The following is a 20048-nucleotide window of genomic DNA, read 5'->3' as shown; positions in this document are numbered from 1 at the left end:
AATTTTCCACTTTAATCCACTTTAATGCAATGCTTATGGTATTCAGAATCACTTGGCTTAGCCATGTTACATTTATTTAACATTTGATTGTGATCAATAAGCCAATGCTAAACCTTGGTGCAGAAACCAAGACTGCAGTTGTGCCAGGCAGCTTTGAGAACGTGAATGTGTAGAGTGTGTCTGTGTGTGTGTGTGTGTGTGTGTGTGTGTGTGTGTGTGTGTGTGTGTGTCTGTGTTTCATTATCCCTTTCCTCTGCAAACCCAAGATCCCTGCTGAGATTAATAGACCTGTTGAATAGAATGATGACACCTTCAGATGAAAAACAATGTGTGTGTGTGTGTGTGTGTGTGTGTGTGTGTGTGTGTGTGTGTGTGTGTGTGTGTGTGTGCGTGTGTGTGTGTGTGCGTGCGTGTGTGCGTGCGTAGGTATGTATGTATGTGTGTGTGTGTGTGCGCAAGTGCGTGCATGTCTGTACAGTGTCCAGATAATAATGTATGAAAAATAATACTTAACTTTGTCCAACAATCCAGCACATTGAACGTATGATGGATGGAGTCATTTAAATTCTTTATTTTAGTTCTTAAATTCTTTATTTTAAACACTGTATCAATTTATCTATCAGTTAACTTTGTACATCCGTACTATAGTCTGGGGATTTTGTTGAAAGAGCTGATTTTTATCAGATAAATGTCTCCTTGCATGACTAATGCATGGTGCAAAAGGGAGAGCCTATAAAGATTCCATTGTTCTCTGATTCTGTGAGCTGACTCCAAATCTGACATCTACTGCTGATGTTTTGGTCAGATGAAGGAATCTCTCTACAAAAGAGGTTGTATTTGAAATATCTTACTGTGACATTTCATCATCTATGTTTGACTCACTATCCAGGATTAGGACTTTACAGTGGATTTTCCACTTTAGGCTCAGGTACATACACAGTAGTATGACTGCTGCACTCAGTGAAACACACACATACACACACAAACACACACACACACACACACACACACACACACACACACACACACACATGCTTAGCCAAATATATTAAGATGCTAGTTGTCATTGACATCTCTTCAATGAGAATTTTTAGGAATTAAATCTGACAGAAGAATATTAATTTAACGGAGTACTTGTCCAACGACTGAACATTATGTTGCAGCAATCATACATTCATACATATGTGTGTGTGTGTGTGTGTGTGTGTGAATGCCATTGATACACTTAGATGTGTTCTGGTCATACTGCCACTGATTGAGCGATTAGTGGGATTTCAGCAGCTGTGTGAACCATGGACTTTTCCTTGCAGGATGAGCCAAAATCAGGACATCATGTGTTTTCTTCACTTAGGGCACTTTGCTCATCACAAAGGTGATTAAAGAGCAGATGGGTGCAGCAAAGAGGGGAAAACGGTGGTAGAGAAAGGGACGAAAAGCCAACAGCACCAAGAATTTGCCAAAGTGCACTTCCTGTAAAATCTTAAATTTGCAGAAAGTGTGGAGTAAAAACTAATCTGCATACAGAGGAGTGGTTGTATTAATGCTTTCTGGTGTTACTACAATGTGTAAGAGTTATGTCACCTGAGCGTCACCTTTCAATTTTAAGTACATTTTTTTCTTAACTATTGGGTTATACTGTACGTTATTTTTGTTGTGGAGAGTAAGGTACAGAGTAATCATCAGTTGCTTTTCAGTTTGTTCCTCTTTTTTTCTTAATGCTTTCCTGATTAATAAAATATTGTTCTGCATTTCATTGTTGTGTTTGTTGTGAAGGATTTTTTTTTGCTGGTTTTAAAAGTGCTTTACGAATAAACTAAATTTTTTTAATAATAATAACAAATTTAATAAATAATTTTATTATTGTTCTCATCACTTCTAATTAGACTCTTGGGGCCTGTTCTTACACCTCACCATAGCCAGGATGTGTGTTATGTAAGTCACCAGCAGTGAACAAACAAATCAATTTAAAAAGGTCTTGGAGCGAAATCAGCGTCAAGGTTTGACTATCCAGTCTCACAATGTGGGGAAAAAAAATGTACAAGAGCACTCGCTCAATGCCGGGTTGTAGACGTATGGTTATTATATCCCCTGTGCACTCAGTGTTTGATTATCAGTCCTCAGTCAGTCCTGACCCAATCAGTGTCGTGCTACACGCTCCATCCAATACAGTGACAAAGGCCTCAACCACATCTTCTTATCCTCTTCTTTTTCTTCTTTCCTTTTCTCTCTTGTCTCTTCTCCACAATAGTCTGTGTGTGCAAGGATTGAAACTGGCTGCACTTAAAACAAGACTGTCTCTTCAATTGCCAGAGCAGCTCACGCTGTCACCAGGCTTGTGGCGATCTAGTGCTTTACCAATAGCTTTTACACAACATCTGCAGTGCTCCAAGCTCATAAGACCAATTAGACCAGGACACGTTGCTCACAGACTTCTATTGTGACGTTGGTGTGGTGTAAACTTGTCTTTCCCTCTGAGCAGCTGGACTACTTGTTCTCACCATGACTTGACAAAGAGGAAACACTCATAAGAGGATAATTGGGCCCCTGACAAGTTTCCTCAGGCCGCACTGTGAAGAAACTAATTCTGCTTCTCTGTAGGCGCACTAAAGAGATCCTTAAATGTGCTTCCAAAGCCACAGGGGCCACACGGCTCCTGCATCGTGTTCACAAACCAGCACGCAATATGGGGACATGGCAGCACGACAAGCTGGGACATAGGTAAAAATAGAGCTTGCTTTGGACAATCACCACAATGTCTTCTCTCAAACTCTCCAAAGCAGATAGTTTTTTCCATATCACAAATTGGGCAGCCTTAATACAACTTAAAGGTTTGGCATAGAGAAGGCCTCAGTTTAAAAGTTCTGCTTCTGATCTGAGGATATAAACATCCACCCTATCAGGCCTGGCCTTCACTTCTGTCTGTTTGTGAGACAGTAACATTAACAGTGACTGTATATTTGTTTTTGTGTGTGTGGCACGGTGCCATCCAACTTGCCAGCCTTTTTTAGACGGACTCTGGGGAGCTTTTGAAACAGCCAGCTGAGCAATCTCCCAAAAATTATGTTATTTATGACTCTCTTTTAGCAACTCGCTCAAGGTTATCTTTGCTTCTACATCCTTGGAATGTTCTATCATATGTCACTGTATCCTGTAACAGTAACTGTAAACAACCAAAAAGGCTCTTGACAACATATAAATCAACGTATAAAAATATAACTAAAGTTTGTATGAGTAAGTCAGAAAAACAGACAACTGGAATTAGATGTTTTATTGACGTAGTGATGATATCTTTCAGTGCTCAGTTTGCAGTAAGGCAGCAATGAGAAGGAGAGTGTTTTACCATCAGTTGCCCTAGAAATGCACTGCTGTTTAAGGGTCCATGTCCCTAAATTACAAAAAGACATGTACCCCTAGTGGGATCTAGCCATGCTGATAGTTTAGTTTCATGTGTCCTGGTTTTGAGATATCCTTCTCTAAGAATTCTGCCACCACCTCAATACACAACATGCTAGTGGCGTAACCTTTCTTCTTCTTTTTATGCCTGTTACATGTACATGTATTTCTAAACAGGCACTGAGAAGCACACTATTTTCTGCAATTGTAGGTGTATTGATCCCTAGCTCTGCTCTGATATCAGGTTACACTGTCCTAAGTGCACCCTTTGAGTCTGACCTCTTTATAATGTATATCGTATCTACCATGCACATCTGAACACGTTTGAATGCAGCAGCTGGTAGTAAAAACACTGGAAATATGAGAAGCATGAAGCGCAGGTGGACCTTCATCTGAACTTGCTTTTATTGTAGTACAAGGTCCAGCAGATGATTGACAGACTTGAGTAAACCTCCATTTACCTTGTGTGTTTGCTTTTGGTAAGTGCCTGGGGCTATTTAATGCTCAGATGTAGAAATTGTTATTTTTTTTCAATCTTCACAACATTTTCTCAAGACTGCGGTTGAGAACCAGTTGCCTTATGGTCAGGAAGTCATTACTGCAACCTTCATGCTGTTTTCATCCTTATGCAACCAGTATGATACACGGAGAATTGAGATAAAAAGAGTTGGTTGAGCATACTGTGGCTACACTTAGGAATTAGGCATAATATTACATGCCAAGAGAAAGAAAACCACTGTTCCCTTGTCAGACATCAGCTCAGACAGATGGTTGTGAAGATGAGAGTGTGAAGCTAAATTTCCCTGCTAGTGTCTCTATAGTTTACTGGGGGCACTCTGTTGACTTGCTTGTAGATTAATTTAATTCCCACATGGGAACCTATGGGTTTGAATGTCTTAAGCTACAGTGAACCACAACAAAATCACCGTGGCTTTGTGTTTGTGTTGCTCTCAGACGTCAGTGTTGTATGATATGAAATTTGTCCCTGAGGATAATGAGTGCAGTCTAGTTGAAAGTGCTAATGATCTGCTGCGTTCAAGGGTAATTAGTTGTGGCTCTTCTAAGGGATCATGATACATTTGTTATTGTTCTACAAATAGTTAGGATGTTTCCCTGTGTGTGGGTCAACGCTGTTGTATATATTGAAATCATGGGTGAGGCTGCAATACATACAACTATTGTAATGACTTTCAGTCAAGGGTTGATAAAGATGTTGTATAATAAAATAAATCCTGCATTATTATATGATCTTGGTAGATAATGATTTTTACATATGTAAAATAGGAACAAGTGGTAGTGCTGTGACCAAAACAATGCAAAAGTGTACATCTTACTGACTAGTATACAACCATAGTATCAGGTAGTAATCAATACACAGGTCTCAAATCTCCACGTCATAACAGGAAAAACACAGTTGCATTTAATAAAAATGATGATGATTGATTTCCATTTATGTGTGCCTGTTTAAGGCCCTGGTATCAACACATACTGGCTTACTGTTTACTTAAATGGCCTAGTGGGACAAATAAATAGAGAAGACCTAGGATTAATGTCATTAGTTACACTAATAACATTAATTACATTAACATTACATTAACAATGTTATGACAAGCCAAATTGTAAAGTATACTTTGAACGACTAACAAGAATTAATGCACAACAGATTTGCCACATCCAATAATTTTATAACACCATGTATCCCACTCACAGAGGACAAACCCAGAAATGCACAACTCCGGTATATAAGATACAATGTTTTAAAGCACGCTAGTAAAAGAAAGACTACAGTGTCCAGTAAACAGCAGGCAAAAAGGGTAATCCAGGAAAACAGGCAAAGGTCAAAATCCAAAGGGAAACAGGAACTCAGGAATACAGAACACTGGGGAAAATGCTTGAAGGCTGAACACAAGGATGCAGACGATCTACTTGGAGACAACACTTAAATACACAAGACAGGGGAGACAATGAGACACAGGTGCGACACAAGGCTGCCACAGCTAATCACACAGGTGGGAAAATATTAAATAGGAAGTACTACAAGACAACACAAGGGAGAACAGAGAACCTACAAAATAAAACAGGAAATGGGAAAACTAACAGAAAACATGCTAAACAAAACAAACTAAAAACAGAAACTTGACACACGGACAAGCATGACACCATGATTCTGCCAAAGGGACATTTGTATCAACATAATAAGGGAACATCATTGAAATGCATCTGCATTGTCGGAAATGATTCAAACAAAATATGACTTTAAAATGTTGATTGACAACATACTTCATTTGTTTTCCCTGCAATCTGCTCATAGCAACCACGGCATAACAATTTTGGCACTAGGTGAAGGTTAGAGAAAGTGGTCTTGGTTGAAAATGTTAACATCAGATTTGATGAAATAACTTCTTTAATTTATTGAAATTTCATATTGTGATCTTCCCCTAACCTTGATCAAAGTGTCCCACCACTTTTGTGTGGCACAAGACTATAGAATACAGTTTCTGAGTTGCCCGTGAACATTTTTATTTCACATATGCATTTATTTTGTTAACTTTAATTGGCAAAACAAAACAGGGGAAATGTGTCAAATTCAACACAAACCATAGCTTAACAATAACGTTAAAGAACCATACTATCATCAAACGGTTACCAGATGTAAAGCAGGAATCCCTGAACTGGTAATACTTCATGTCCTGCAGCCTCCAAGGGTGATGTATCATGACATTTATTAGATTATTTCATTTATTTTCACATAATCATTGCCCTTATAGAACACCCTGATCCTTACATCCTTCTCAACCACATAGCAGCATGTGGACTTCATGTTAAGGTTTGTTTCTATTGATCGATTTGTTTTCTTACTAGCTTTTTTCCTTCTCTGTCTCTCTCCTTGCTCTCTACTCTCTTTCTTGTTTCTCTGCCTCATGTTCTTTAAATAAAAGTGTGTACTTGCAAGGTCCTGCGTAGACCTTACATGTTTGTGTTAAATTCTCCCCCATATCATGTTATGACCTGCTGAGCTGTGCATTAAATCATAAGTTGGGTCAGCCAGAGCAGCCATCTAACAGAAGCCAAGGTTGGGGCGCTTTGGTCTTGTTTTGATGAAGGGTAAAAAGCACCTTGAAAATCAATGTTGTTTTTCTTTTCTCTCTTTTGCAGTCTCAGCAGAAGTGCATTATGATCTTCGCCTTGGTGTGCTGCTTCGCCGTACTGATGGCGTTGATTTTCTCAGCAGTGGACTTTTGGGGCGAGGATGAAGATGGAATCACAGAGGAGAACTGTAGCAGGAACTGCAGGTGAGAGCTGCAGAACCACAAGCACACAGTTCACTTTGAGTGTTTACAACATGTTTGGCTTTTTTCCCTTGATTACAAGTTATGGTCATATAACAAGTGTTGATACCAAAATCCGCTCTGTGTTAAATCACTGCAGGGGGGCTGCTCTGGTGGGAGTATGTTGCATTAGGGACTTTGTGGTGTGTCATGAGTTGAGCCAGGTTAAATGTGTTTGCCAGATGACCCTGCAATTTCTTTTCTTTTTTGAGAAACTGTGTTGGTACCAACCTCTGTGCTGTCTTTTTATCCAATTGTGTAAATGGGCTGTATTTATATACTTTCCTAGTCCTAACGACTGCTCAAAGTGCTTTTACATAGTGCAGGACCCATTCACACACAGTGGCCGAGGCAACTACAAGGTGCCACCAGACAAACGTACACACGCATTTACACTCCAATGCACAGCATTGCGGGCCACTCTGGGTTCAGTTTCTTGCCCAAGGACACAACTGGGAGGACACCACTCTACCACTGAAAAAAAGCTTACACACTGAATGTAAAAACAACTGAGTGTTTCTCCATTTCTGGGAGCTACAGTATGTGAACACTAAAGCAATAGAGCAAGAAAACTCAATTATTGTAATATATAAACCTTTTCAAACAATGGTTGACATGATTTTGGACATCTAGCTTATGGAATTGGTGCCAGTAGCTTTAAGAAATTAAAACCACACTTCCTTTGACCAAATTGGCTTGCCTTGGCTTCTTTTGCAATTTTTCCAACAGTTTCCATTGCGGTTTTAGCTCCAGTTTCAAACCCTAAATCAATCCCAGTCTGTTACACGCAAGGGGGTAAGCCTCTCCTCTCTGAACGTTGCTCTGATGGCGCCATTTTAATGCTACAAAGCCATCACCCGCCGTGAGCATGCCATTGAGTGCCTTTCATTTTGACGTCACTTTGACAGCAAATAACTTTACATCTGAAGCGTTTAAAGACTCTATTTGTCCTTTGTTTATTTCTAAAGAAACACAACACTGTATAAAAGGCTCCGTTACCTTGTAGCTCACGTTAGGGCTCTGTGGCAGACGTTTTTTGTAAAAATAGGTTTATAATTGTGTCATGACCAAGCGACTTGCTGTTGCATAGTCGACATATCACCACATTGTCAGGAGAAACTAGCAGACTGTTTGGACTTACATTAGCTGTTTGGGTTTAATTACTAATTTTAACTAACATTTTAGTCGGCAATAATTAGCCTGAACCTATGTCATCTCCTCACATATACCTACGCTCTCCATCTCTGCAAGTTAGGGAATGATTGAGATTTCTCTTGGCACAGCTATCAGAAGACTTACAACTTTCTGACACGTTGCCCACGTCATATCTAATCAGCTTCTAATTGATTTCACTGGTCTTTCTCCGGAACAACTGGATCTGTTGGTCCATTTCTTTTCACTGTCTAGGGTGACACGTTGCAATTCAGCAGGTCAAACCCACTGGCAAAATATAAACTGCAGTGTATAAAGGCTGCAGACCCCATAGCAGTGCATTGCATTCATGTAGAGAGAGACTCCTATTGTCTCAAAGTAAAAATGGTACATGCCAAGTAGCACCAATACAAAACAAATCTTTGTTCCCTCAACCAAGGCTCTTCTGAAAGTAACCTTACACCTTTAACAATTTTCCTCAGACTGTTTAAGAATATGGATCCCCAGACAAAAAGCCTTCAAACCACTGCAGTATGTCGTGGTGGTCCAGGGTGAAACTGGCTGATCAGCAAGTCATTTTCTCTGATCCAGCATTTTCCTCTCTCCACTTCCTACAAGTTCCCCTCCATTAGACTCTCATCATCCAATTTACCATTCAACAATGAATTACGCCCCCCCTCCCCTCGTTCTATCTCTCTTTCTTTCTTTATATCTGTGTCCATCTGCTCTCTCACTCCTGTGCAGTAATTTAACAACCTCCACACCACATCCTTCTGTTCTACTTAAGGCGGAAAGTGTAATCCAAACTTGTAATTGAAGGACCCCTAAAGCTTGGTGGTAGAATGAGAGATGACTAGGACGAGGCTGAGGGAGGAGGGTTGATGGGTGAGCCAGATGGAGGGAGAACAAGTTGAGGATATCAGGAAATATATTGGGTTTGAATAATGCAAGATTTAGAGATTTATCATCTGTTAAATTCTTGCTGTCTGTGATGACGGGGGGCTTGTCATTTCAAGACTTAACTCCACACAAATTTCAGAAATGTGTGCTGTCATTTACCAGGTGTGAACTGCTGTTTATGTCCCTTAAGCTTAATGATTAAATTTGACAGTGACATGTCTCATTTGAAGACCTATAACGTGTGCAAGTGTAATATAATGGATGATTTGTAAAGTAGTTTGCTCAAAGCAAGTTGCAATACAAAAACAAGAAAAGTGATAGACTATTATTATACTGACACATTTATAATGGGGTGCAGTGAAGCTTGATCATGCTCACTTAGATTCCTAAAGGTGCTTGTATTTCATCAAAGGAAAGGCCTGTAAAACCCTTTTCAGTCAGTATTTACTCTTTAAAAATGACCCAGTAACTTGCAAATGAAATCTATGCCTAATATGAAAAGAAATCTCTATCTGAGCCTATTAGCAACCCAAATAATGACTCAGCAGCTGTATTTTTTGTAATATTGTAATTCAGATTTGTCACACGCAGCTGGCTGTTTTGTTATGTAGATTTCCCTTTAATCTATTTTTTCCTGCATAAACCATGTTAATGCTTAGATCTCAGAACAGTACATCTGAGATGGGTTGCTACTGTGCATCTGTGTTAAAATGTTGTTTTTAAATCTCCCAATGATGCAGATAAATGATGATGATGACTTTACATATATGTATTTGTTCGACAGTACAATCAAACACTTGATTTAGTTGATATTTATTATTCCCTCTGAGGACAACGTTAACATGATATAACAGCATGAAATATCATATATGACAGCTGTAACATGATATATATGTCACAGTTACAGCAGTGTCTGTTGTTTGGCTGTTGGAGCAGAGTGTTAGCTGTTTAATCCCACTCATCTGATTGTATCCCAAAAACAGTCTGGTGTATCCCCCAAGATAAAACAAGAAAACCTGCAGCCAGAACGGGCAGAGAAAAACAACTGAATAAGCCACATAAATTAGGCTACAGCACCAACCAAATAACTCTTTCAAATGAGGCAGAACTGACTGAAAAGCAGCTTGGTGTTAGCATCTCTGAGAGTCAGCTACAACACGATATACAGTATAGCCTATAGTGAGTTTAACAGGTCAGATTAGTGGATGTAAACTATTGGTCATTGCCCATTGGTCAAAATGTCAGGGAACTAGGCGCCTGGTAGAGTGTGCACCCACATATGGAGGCTAATAACTCAACAAAGCAGCCCAAGGTTCAACAACGACCTGCGCGCCTTTTGTTGCATGTCAATTCCCCTCTCTCTCCCTTTTCATGACTTCATCTGTTCTGTACAAATAAATGCCTAAAATGCCCCCGAAAGAAATGGGAGGGAACACCCAGGACAGGAGTTGTGACAGACAGTCTTGGAACAATGTAATAAACTAAGAACTTGCTGTCTACATTTACTAGCATAGAACACAGAGGATTATGGTTAAAGAAACATGTCATTTAGTGGCTCAAATGTCAGATAATGGGTTGAAATTTACATATGAAGCGTGTTTACCGCTATATCAGTGTTCTGGTTGTACCCAATGAAACAATGGATTTGACATTTACCCTTTAAATGAACAGCAAGTGAGCAGTGCAGCAGCATCTCCTGCGATACCCATATTAATGTCCTGGCTGCTGTACACCCAGAGCTCGGGGCAGCTCATGAGCGGGTGGATAATTTATATCAGATGTCAGGAGCTGACACTGTCACATATCATGCTGTTACTCAAGTGGTACAGTGGTCACACAGTATCACAAGTATTTGCATGTGTAATCAGCAATTTCAATACAGTAGCCTTACATGCTTTATGGATTTTTATATGAGTTTGTGTAACATGTAAACATGCCTCTGCCCTGACTGCTCTGTAATGGTGGGAAATAATGTTCTAACATTTGAAACAAAACATCAGGAGGGAGAGTTTATTGTTTTAGTCCAACTGCGCTCACCTCCCACACTGTGAAGACAGGAATCCATTATCATGCAGAGAGTGATGGAGGGATTTTACATTCAGACACACTGTCTGTCTTTGTCTCTGTCTCAGTGTGTCATGTATGCACATACACACCATAAAGTTTACACCACTTAGGTATTGACTGGCTGGGGATGAATCGCACCCATGAGTGTGCACATGGGTTAAAATGGATGGGGACCAGCAGTGGACATCACAGACTGCATAGATCAACAAATCCCTTGCAGGCATAGACAAGCTACTTTGTTGTTTTTCCGCTTTTAACACTGAAGCCTGTTTGCTTGTTTTTACAACTCACAACCACTATTCATCATACCTCAAAGCCATTACAGTGAACAGAAAGGATTTCTTTCAAAATAAGATTACAACTGCTCCTCTTGTTTACTTTCCATCCTTGTTTTACCTTTGTGTGATGTGTTAACTATAGCTGTCCCAGTTTTTGCTGTCTTTACAGAACAAAGGAGACTCTAGGATGTGTGATGTGAACATTAATCTTCTCAATAATTTCATCACAGCTCGCTGTATTGGTGTCTTGGTATACTCCTCTTTTCATTTTACTCACTCTGTGTTCAGTCCTCAAGCTCTGTGGCTGACAAATGGCAGAGTACACACCCTCAGTAACATATGATCCAACTTTACTCATGATTCTCCCCAGACTCTGCTTCACTTACTGAAACATATTGAATGGCCCTTCCATGAGGAGGAATCAGCATGTTATGATCACAGAGGGTATGAGTCCTACTTTACAGTTTGACCTTTGGCCACTTTCCAAAACCTGACCTGGCTTTACTTTAGCCAGGATTACATTTTCAAGTTGCAAGATGGCAACGGGCCCTTCAGTGTGATGCCAGTACATTATCACCTGTAACATGCTCGCGTCAGTGTGCCCTTGAGAGAAGCACTCGATGGACCACGAGCTGTCAAATCTCAGCTGACCCTGGGCTCTGACCGGTCAAAGTACTAAGATCTGTTTGGTATTACAGAGCCATCGCCAGGGAGCCCGCCAGACTAGATCCAACTGTGTTTTAAAGCCAGAAAGCCATGAAAAAAATGCGTAGAATGACTCTTAAATGCAATAAAGAAATCAAAAAGAGACAAAAGACAATTTACTTGCGATGAAAGCATTATTCACTACATTCCAATAAAATGCAGCTGTGTGTAAAGTATTTCATTCACACCTGCACTAACACTTTAAATGATTATAAACCTCATATGCAATTCAATAATTACCAAATCATTTTTGTGTTTTTCATTGTTCTGTTTTTTTGGCCCACAACCTACCTATTGATTACTACTGGTTAAGTTTTTGGATGCATAATTTTTTAGAGATTCTTAAAGTCAGTTTCTTTTTCAATTTCTTTCACCATGTTTTATAGGTGTGTGACTAATTTATGTGACAAACTAGCACATTTAAATACACATTCAGTCATGTCGTGGTTCTGCTCTTGGAAAGCGTTTTATCCAGAAACAATCAACTATGAAGGTGCAGAATTAATATGTGAGTTCTCCCTCATTGAGCACCCTCTCCCTATTTCTATTTCTTGTACAAAATCTAGGTGGCAGAAGTCAATGTCTAAGCCAGACACAGAGAGAATGTGTTGAGCGCTGGAGCTTGATAATAGCATTGGTTCTGTGTGGCTGCAGATCTGGGTCTGCCACGGCTAATTCTATCTGTTCACTCCAGTGCTGATACTTCTGTCGCTTTCAGCATCCTGGTGAGGTAAAATGGGAACTGGAGATACAATAGTGGGAGCTCAGAGTCATGGTTAGCCAGTAGCCAGATACATTGATATTACCTTGGCGGAAAATGCAGGGATATTCATTCAGTGATGTTTACAAAGCAGTATAATGCAAAATGACTGTCACTGAGAACATTTTCCACATAATTTACTGTCACGTTCAGCTTGGTGGTACAGTTCTATGATAAAGAGAAAAACGTGGTCTAAGCTAGTTTTTTAAATATTTGGTTTGCTTGGTCTCCTGCAATTTTTTTCACAGCGAGCATTCAGAGTGCACCATTGAACTAATGCCTACCACACACTGGAAGACTTAGAACAGACAATGAAAAGGCTGTGTGTGTTTGTGTGTGTCTGTTCTGTACTTCAAGCAATCCACTGAATCTGGCAGAGAGGAGATTGGTAAGCCTTTGTAAATTCATTAATTATGCTTGCTGCAACTACAGTACATTAGACGACACCAGACTGCTGATGGCTACACAAAAATGCATCATGTGAAAGCATAGGGAGTAGTATATATGAGAAAATAACAAGAATACAGCAAAAAGTATTGGAAAAGAAATCCCTGACTAGGTGTAATTGAATCTGCATTGCTGACATCTGTTCTTCATCAACCTTCAATTATTCTCAGCCCTTGGCAGAGGCAACCCGCACAAGATTTAATGATGCTTCATGGTATCTAAGGGCAGTTGTGGTGTGAGTCTAATCTTGATAACTCTCATTAAGTGAACAATCCTGAGGAAGCGTGCTGTGGCTAATTTGTCAGCAATAAAAAAGAAGGAACGTAACTTCTTATTAGTGGCACCCAAGCTCATACAAATTCTGCCAGTAATGCAAACACATAATTGCTTTGTGAAAGATTATGAACCTCACATTAATTTCAGAATTTTTCCATTAACAGGTCTCTGTGGCTCAGCCTAATAATGCTCTTTTGCAGCTTTTTTTGGAATGCAGGCTCTCATTTTACATCATTGCGTTTCTTCGTTAATCTGTTTTTCTCTGTATAATTTCTACAGAGTAGTTCTTGTGGAGAACATCCCAGAAGACATCTCCTTCATAGACAATGGAACATCACACCTCCCTCTCTCAGTGGGGCTGTACAACTTACTGGACCGCGCTATCCGGGTCGTAGAGATAGTTTCCCCGCTGTGGCTCCTCAACTCCTCTGACTATGAATCCAGCTTCCAGCCGGCTGCCAGACAGGTAAACCCAGAGCAAGCCTTTAGAGGCTTGACTTGGCAGACGTTGAGGCATTTATTTAAATTGTGTGACTCTTTCTTCTCTCTCTATCCTTGTGTTTTTGCTTCGTCTAAATAATAATCAGTGAACAATAATAATAATAATAATAATAATAATAATAATAATAATAATAATAATAATAATAATAATAATAATAATAATCAGAGAAGTAAAAGTACCAATACAACAATGTATTTAAACAATGCATTTAAAGGTTCACATATTATCAGCTTAATTAAAAAAGTATCACATTAAATCTACTTTCTCTGCAGAAGAATGCTTCCTGTAAGTGATATAATGTTATCACCACATTATTGGATTGTTAATGATGTATCAAAGTATAAGCAGAATTGTGCTGTTGTAGCTGGTTGAGGTGAAGCTGATCCTCAAAATAGGGTTTTGGGAGTACAAAGAGTCACAAGGTAAACATGGGGGATCATGAGATGATTTATGGGGTAAGAGAGATGGGGAAAACAATTCTGCTATACTAATTTGTATTTAATTAGACAATCTTCTCATATATTTTTTTTGTGGTGCATTAATGCATGATTGTATCCTCTTTAACAGTCACAAACAACAAAGATTAAGTCACTGCAATGATCTCAGCAATCTTCTTGTTTACATTCAACATAGCGGCCACCGAACGCCACCAAAGCGCGGTAACCTGTTGATGCAGCTGTCACTTTTACGTCCTGGATCACCTGGATCGCTGTTCCAATTGGTTGAAAGGCTTTCCAATTGCGTACAGAGTTATTTGAACTGTCAGTCCCTGTTGGAAGTCGAGTGCAGATTTCAGTTGTGCATGCTCAGATTTAAATGGTTTATGGCAAAAAGTGTTCCATGAAATAATTAACTTTTGTCATTACAAACAATAACAGAAGATGGAAATCTTTTCAAAAACATTTAAGCTATCTATGGTTGTTTGATTGCTAACGTTCAAAACGCCATTTAACTGACAACCTTTGTTGTGTTTGATTGCTAGCTTGTAGCCAGCAGTGAACAAACTTCATTAAGTAGGTCCATTTTTATTCTGTATTGACATTACAGAAGTCTCTCGTTAGCATCTTGTAGGCTACTGGTCTCAAAGTGACGTGTGCGCGACTCAAATCTGCAATTGACCTACATCGGGGAGTGACATGAACTATAATTGTTGGTCACGCCTGTGCAGATGTGCAGAGAAAATACAGAGTAGACTCCTCAGAACAATGCTTAATCTCAATCTATTGACTTTGGTTTGGTCTGGCGATAGCCAGACTAGTAAATACCTGTTGTAAATGCAAATGTGGTTTGTTGATGGGTTTTTGTTCTGATCTGAGATGCTATAAATGCCATTGTTAAAACTTCAACTCACTGAGATCTTCTGAGAGAAAACCCCAGCTTGCAGCGATATGGTTTTGACAAAGGCTTAATCTGAACTAAACCAGCAACTACAGCTGCCAAATACATCAAGTAGAGTCATAAATACAACATCTTTCTCTGAAATGTCGTGGAGTAGATGTATAAAGTTCATGAAATGGAAACACGTAGTACAGGTACCTGAAAATTGTACTTACATAATGTAAAATAAAATGCAATGTGTGACAGAAGAATTGATGCATTATTTACATTAGCTATACAACATTGTTTCTATTTGATTTTGTCCACATGCCCAGGTCATTAAGCAGACTACACACCTGTCCGCTCTTATATTTATTATACCTTGAAAGACATTAAAGGTTTTCTGCTTCAGCCAAATTAGATAATAAAATCAAAGTAGGACAACAAATGAAAAGACACAAATCATAGCGGAAAATCAGTAATGTCCCTCTAGAGTTGTGCTTGCTGGTAAAATACTACTCTAGGTTATTTTTAAGATGCTTGGACGTGTGTATTGACAGTTGCCAGGGGGGTTGGTCAGGCAGAAGAAAATGATAATGAAACTCTCACACACACACACACACACACACACACACACACGCGCACACACACACACACACACGCACACACACACACACACACACACACACGAATGGAGCATGTAAGGACTAATGACAGCCTATGGCTGTTGATTGGAAAGCAATAGCTGTTTTCCCAAGCTTTGGGGCAAAGGAGAGCTAACGGCCTTTCAGCCTCCAGCTCTCTGCAGAAAGCTGATTAAATGAGACAACTTATTGTTAGAGTAGCCAACAATCACAAAATATTTTGTGATCCCACTATGAGAAGAATCACTGTCAGTTCTGCATACATCTTTTGTGGAGGATTGTGTGATAACTCAATTGAAACATTTAACTGTTATTTAGTTTTTACATGCAAATTTTGTGTAAAAAAGGCAACATCACACTTCTTTCAGATGTCCCTGACGTGTTAGTTTCTTACTATCTGCAACAACATTTAATAGTGTTCTGCTTCAATCCATTTAGCTCAGACGTCTTTGACTTAGCTTTAAATTGCAATTTGTTTTCTGCGTAAAAGCCTAAAGCAAACTTCCCAATATCACCAAATTGTAAGACTTTCTCTGGGAATAATTAGGACTACGTGTACCACAAAATCAGGCAAAATCAAGCCAATGCCGAACTAACCATGATGACAGAGTCAGAGTCAGGGAGAATGTTGTCGGAATATATATGGATTTCATGTGTCAATGGATGTTTTATGATGTGTTTCCCTCAGGGCAGGGCTCTGCTGTCTAGGCTGCAAGGGCTGAAAGCTAAAGGAATCCAGCTGAAGATCTCCAGCGGGATGACCGACTCGACTGAGCTTGGGATGCTCGCCAAACACAGTCAGCTCTATTTCTCACTGTATTATAGATTATGTGTGTCTGTGTCTTCAAACATGCTGCAATTTAGCTCTGTCTGTGGACTGTTTGTCCTGGATTTGTCCTGCTCAGCTCGTTTAATCTTTATATTTTTATATTTCCCTTGATATGTCTTTGTGTTTCATTTTCTTGTTGATCCTGTTTCTATCTGTCTGTGGCTAGATCTGCTTTTATCCTTCTGGTTGTCTCACTTATAACTTCTTTTATTTCAAAAGCATTGTCACACTTCCTTATTTCTTTTTCTTGATTGCTGTTTCTCTCTCTCACTCTATTTCTAGATGCTGAAGTCCACTATGTGAACATGACAGCTCTGACCAAAGGTCAACTCCACTCCTCCTTCTGGGTGGTCGACAGAAAACACTTCTACATCGGCAGCGCCAGCATGGACTGGAGATCCCTTGCCACTGTATTTAAAATCCACCACACATCCGAGCACACACAGAAACACACACATATATTACTGTAACAGATGCCTCTTTGAAATGAAAATGCAGTAGAAGGCAAAGAACTAAAACTAACAACACAGAGAACAACCACTGTAGCGTCTTTCCACCCCTGCTGTTGCCAAAGGCCTGTTATTAGATGAGATTATGGCATGACAGGGGGAAGGTGTGTGTGCGTGTGTGTGTGTGTGTGTGTGTGTGTGTGTGGGTGGGTGGAAAGTAAAAGCTTTCTTTGCATTGATTACATTCATGGGGATGTAGTGAGATCTGGTGTGAAGTGGTTACTGTGTTTGTGTTAGATGTGAGTGAAAGCTGAATTGAGCTCCTTTCTATTGTTGTTGGTAATAACCTTACCAGTTCATAATCTCTGCATGTGTGTGTGTGTGTGTGTGTGTGTATGTGTGTGTGTATGTTTGTGTGTAGGTTGATGGATGGATACAAACTGGTTAAAATGACTTGCAAAAAAGAGAACTCTGATGTTTATGGAGACAATGGACAGCATTTTCGTTGATAATATTGAGCAAAAATACAAAGATATTGATGTAAATGTGTGCTGTCTCAATGCTGGTGGTGATCTAACAGAGATTGTGTTCATTCTCCAGAGGAAGGAGCTGGGTGTGTTGGTGTACAACTGCAGCTGTCTGGCTCTGGACCTCCACAGAGTGTTCAGCCTCTACTGGGGGCTCCAGTATAGAGACTTCATCCCATCCTTCTGGTCCAAGCGCCTTTTTGCCCTCTTCAACAGGGACACACCACTGGAGTTCACTCTCAACAGCACAAAGGCTCAGGCCTACGTCTCTGTAAGTGACAGTTAGTGATGGCATTAGTTTGTATTGTTCATCAGAAAAAGTTCAAATCTGTTCCTTTTCCTGGTGGATATGTCAAGGACAATCTTAACATGCCAACCCTTAATTAATGAGGAATTTTGTATTGATGGCACAAGTACAGAAAAAAGGCTTGTTTAGAAGAGTAAGACTCCAAAAGTCAAAAGGTCAATTTAAAGGGATGTGTATTATTTAAAACATGAGACATCTGTTAATTTCTTGACAACCATAAGCTAGCATTTGTGGACTACTTTACAGCCTCAAGTATCCTAGTTAACTGCAAAGTATCTATATCAGATAACAGCATTCAGTTGCCTTCCATTGCCGACACTCAGAAAGACATTACATATGATTGGTGGCTGACATAATCCAATGTTATGTCATTTGAAACGTGATGTTTCAACAGACTGTTCAAAAGTGAGCTTTAGTATACGGTTCATTTCGCTTGACTGGGATTCTGGGACAAGTTGTTTCAGTTGTGGAGAACTGTAGCAGCCCCTTTTTACTGTATTTTGACATCTTGAATCAGAAAAGGTGCAGAAAAGGTGCAGGTGTAATTATTTACATTAACAGCTGCATTGTTTAAGTGAGCATGCTGCATGAAGGTTCACCGGATTGATTTACTTGAACAACCAATGGAACTGAGCCATTGTTAGGGAAATTTGTTTCACTTGTGCGTTTCCTGTTAACACAAGTCAATGAAAAAGGTCTAAAATGCATGATTTTGAATAGGGAGTGATTTCTGACACAGCCCAAGAAATTTAGCGCCCTGCACATCCACACAGTTGTTATGAGTTACTCTGACTAATTAGACCTCAGCTCAGGTTGAAGATGGCCAGGGTAATGCTTGGAATTATGTGAGGTGACCAATAACAATGATAAAGGTTTATGTCCCACTTTAACATAACAAAGTGTGGCAGGAGAATCAGGGAGATGTCAATCTGTGCACCCAAACAGTTCTGAGAAGTAGGGGTGGGAATCACCTGAGGCCTCATGATATGATGTAATGCTCTGAAAATATACATTATCAGAGCAGTTTGCAATTCATATCAGCTGAAATTCAACAAGATATTCAGGTTTTACATGTTAAGGTTAAATAGGGACTCTAACTTTTTAAACTACAGTACACTCAAGTGTAGCTACCATCTCTAGTGGAGGTGACAGTTTGTACATTTTTCATACAGAGTAGTCTCTGCAGGACACTGTGTCTTTCAGTGTCATTTTCTTCTTTGAGATGAGTGATGGTAATGTCATCCCACCTGCAGCAGAAAACTGTTAATGTGGCTGGGCTGTCCATCTCTAACAGATTAATATCAACACACAAAAAACACACATTCGTAGTTAAAAAATCACATGGGCTTTGTACAAGACACGCACACAGACACAGATAAAACAAAGGAAGACAATCAAATCCTAATGGCCACTTAAGTGAATAATAAAGATGATTAGAGCTGAGTTGGTTGGTATGATAACAGTGCTGATAACAATCCTGATGGTAATTCTGCATATTATTTTGATTCTTTTCACTGTGGTTATACAATACTCACCAGTTGTGCATCCTCTCACCATCCAATACTTCCTAATTGTCTTGCCTGTCTTTCTCCCTCTGATAACAGAGCTCCCCAGATGTGTTCATCCCTAAAGATCGTAGCAGTGATCTTGAAGCCATTTCCAGGGTCATCCAGGAGGCCCGCCACTTCATATATATCTCTATAATCGATTACCTGCCCCTCCTCAGCCGCAACGCTCACAGGTTAAAACCACCGTAACACTTTTGAAGTTGCTTTCTTTTGAATTTCTTTGGACAGGCATTTATCATCAAAAGCTTGGATGCTTTGCTATGGTTCAATTGCTTTAACTCTGTGTGCCCACATTTGGCTGTATGCTTGTATCTGTGCCAAGGTACTGGTCCCGTATTGACGGTCTTATCCGGGAGGCTCTGATCCTGAGAAAGGTCCGGGTCCGTCTCCTGATTAGTTGCTGGGAAAAGACTCATCCACTTACTTTCAACTTCATCTGGTCCCTGAGGAGTCTGTGCATGGAGCAGGCCAACTGCTCAATGGAAGCTGTAAGTAAAAGGCCACCACATAGAAGTTTTAATTATTTATTAAAAATGTTTGCTTTATCAGTGCTCACTATATGTGTGTGTGTGTATGTGTGTGTGTGTGTGTGTGTGTG

General features: G+C 39.7%; 1 protein-coding gene across 2 annotated transcripts in view; it reads left to right on the top strand.

Annotated features, from left to right (window-relative positions):
* LOC117960104 (inactive phospholipase D5-like) overlaps nt 1–20048 on the top strand; it is a 46514-nt gene that overhangs the window by 22432 nt on the left and 4034 nt on the right. For both annotated transcript variants that reach the window (XM_034897683.1, XM_034897684.1), the window contains exons 2-8: nt 6550–6686; nt 13587–13773; nt 16459–16567; nt 16882–17009; nt 17649–17846; nt 19487–19623; nt 19773–19938. In XM_034897683.1, coding sequence (XP_034753574.1) covers nt 6550–6686; nt 13587–13773; nt 16459–16567; nt 16882–17009; nt 17649–17846; nt 19487–19623; nt 19773–19938 — 1062 coding nt within the window. The remainder of the gene's footprint in view (nt 1–6549; nt 6687–13586; nt 13774–16458; nt 16568–16881; nt 17010–17648; nt 17847–19486; nt 19624–19772; nt 19939–20048) is intronic.

This window comes from Etheostoma cragini, chromosome 17, assembly GCF_013103735.1.
Source record: "Etheostoma cragini isolate CJK2018 chromosome 17, CSU_Ecrag_1.0, whole genome shotgun sequence".
Classification (NCBI taxonomy): Eukaryota; Metazoa; Chordata; class Actinopteri; order Perciformes; family Percidae; genus Etheostoma; species Etheostoma cragini.
The sequence above is the reverse complement of the archived record's forward strand: the minus strand, read 5'-3'. Positions and strand labels throughout refer to the sequence as shown.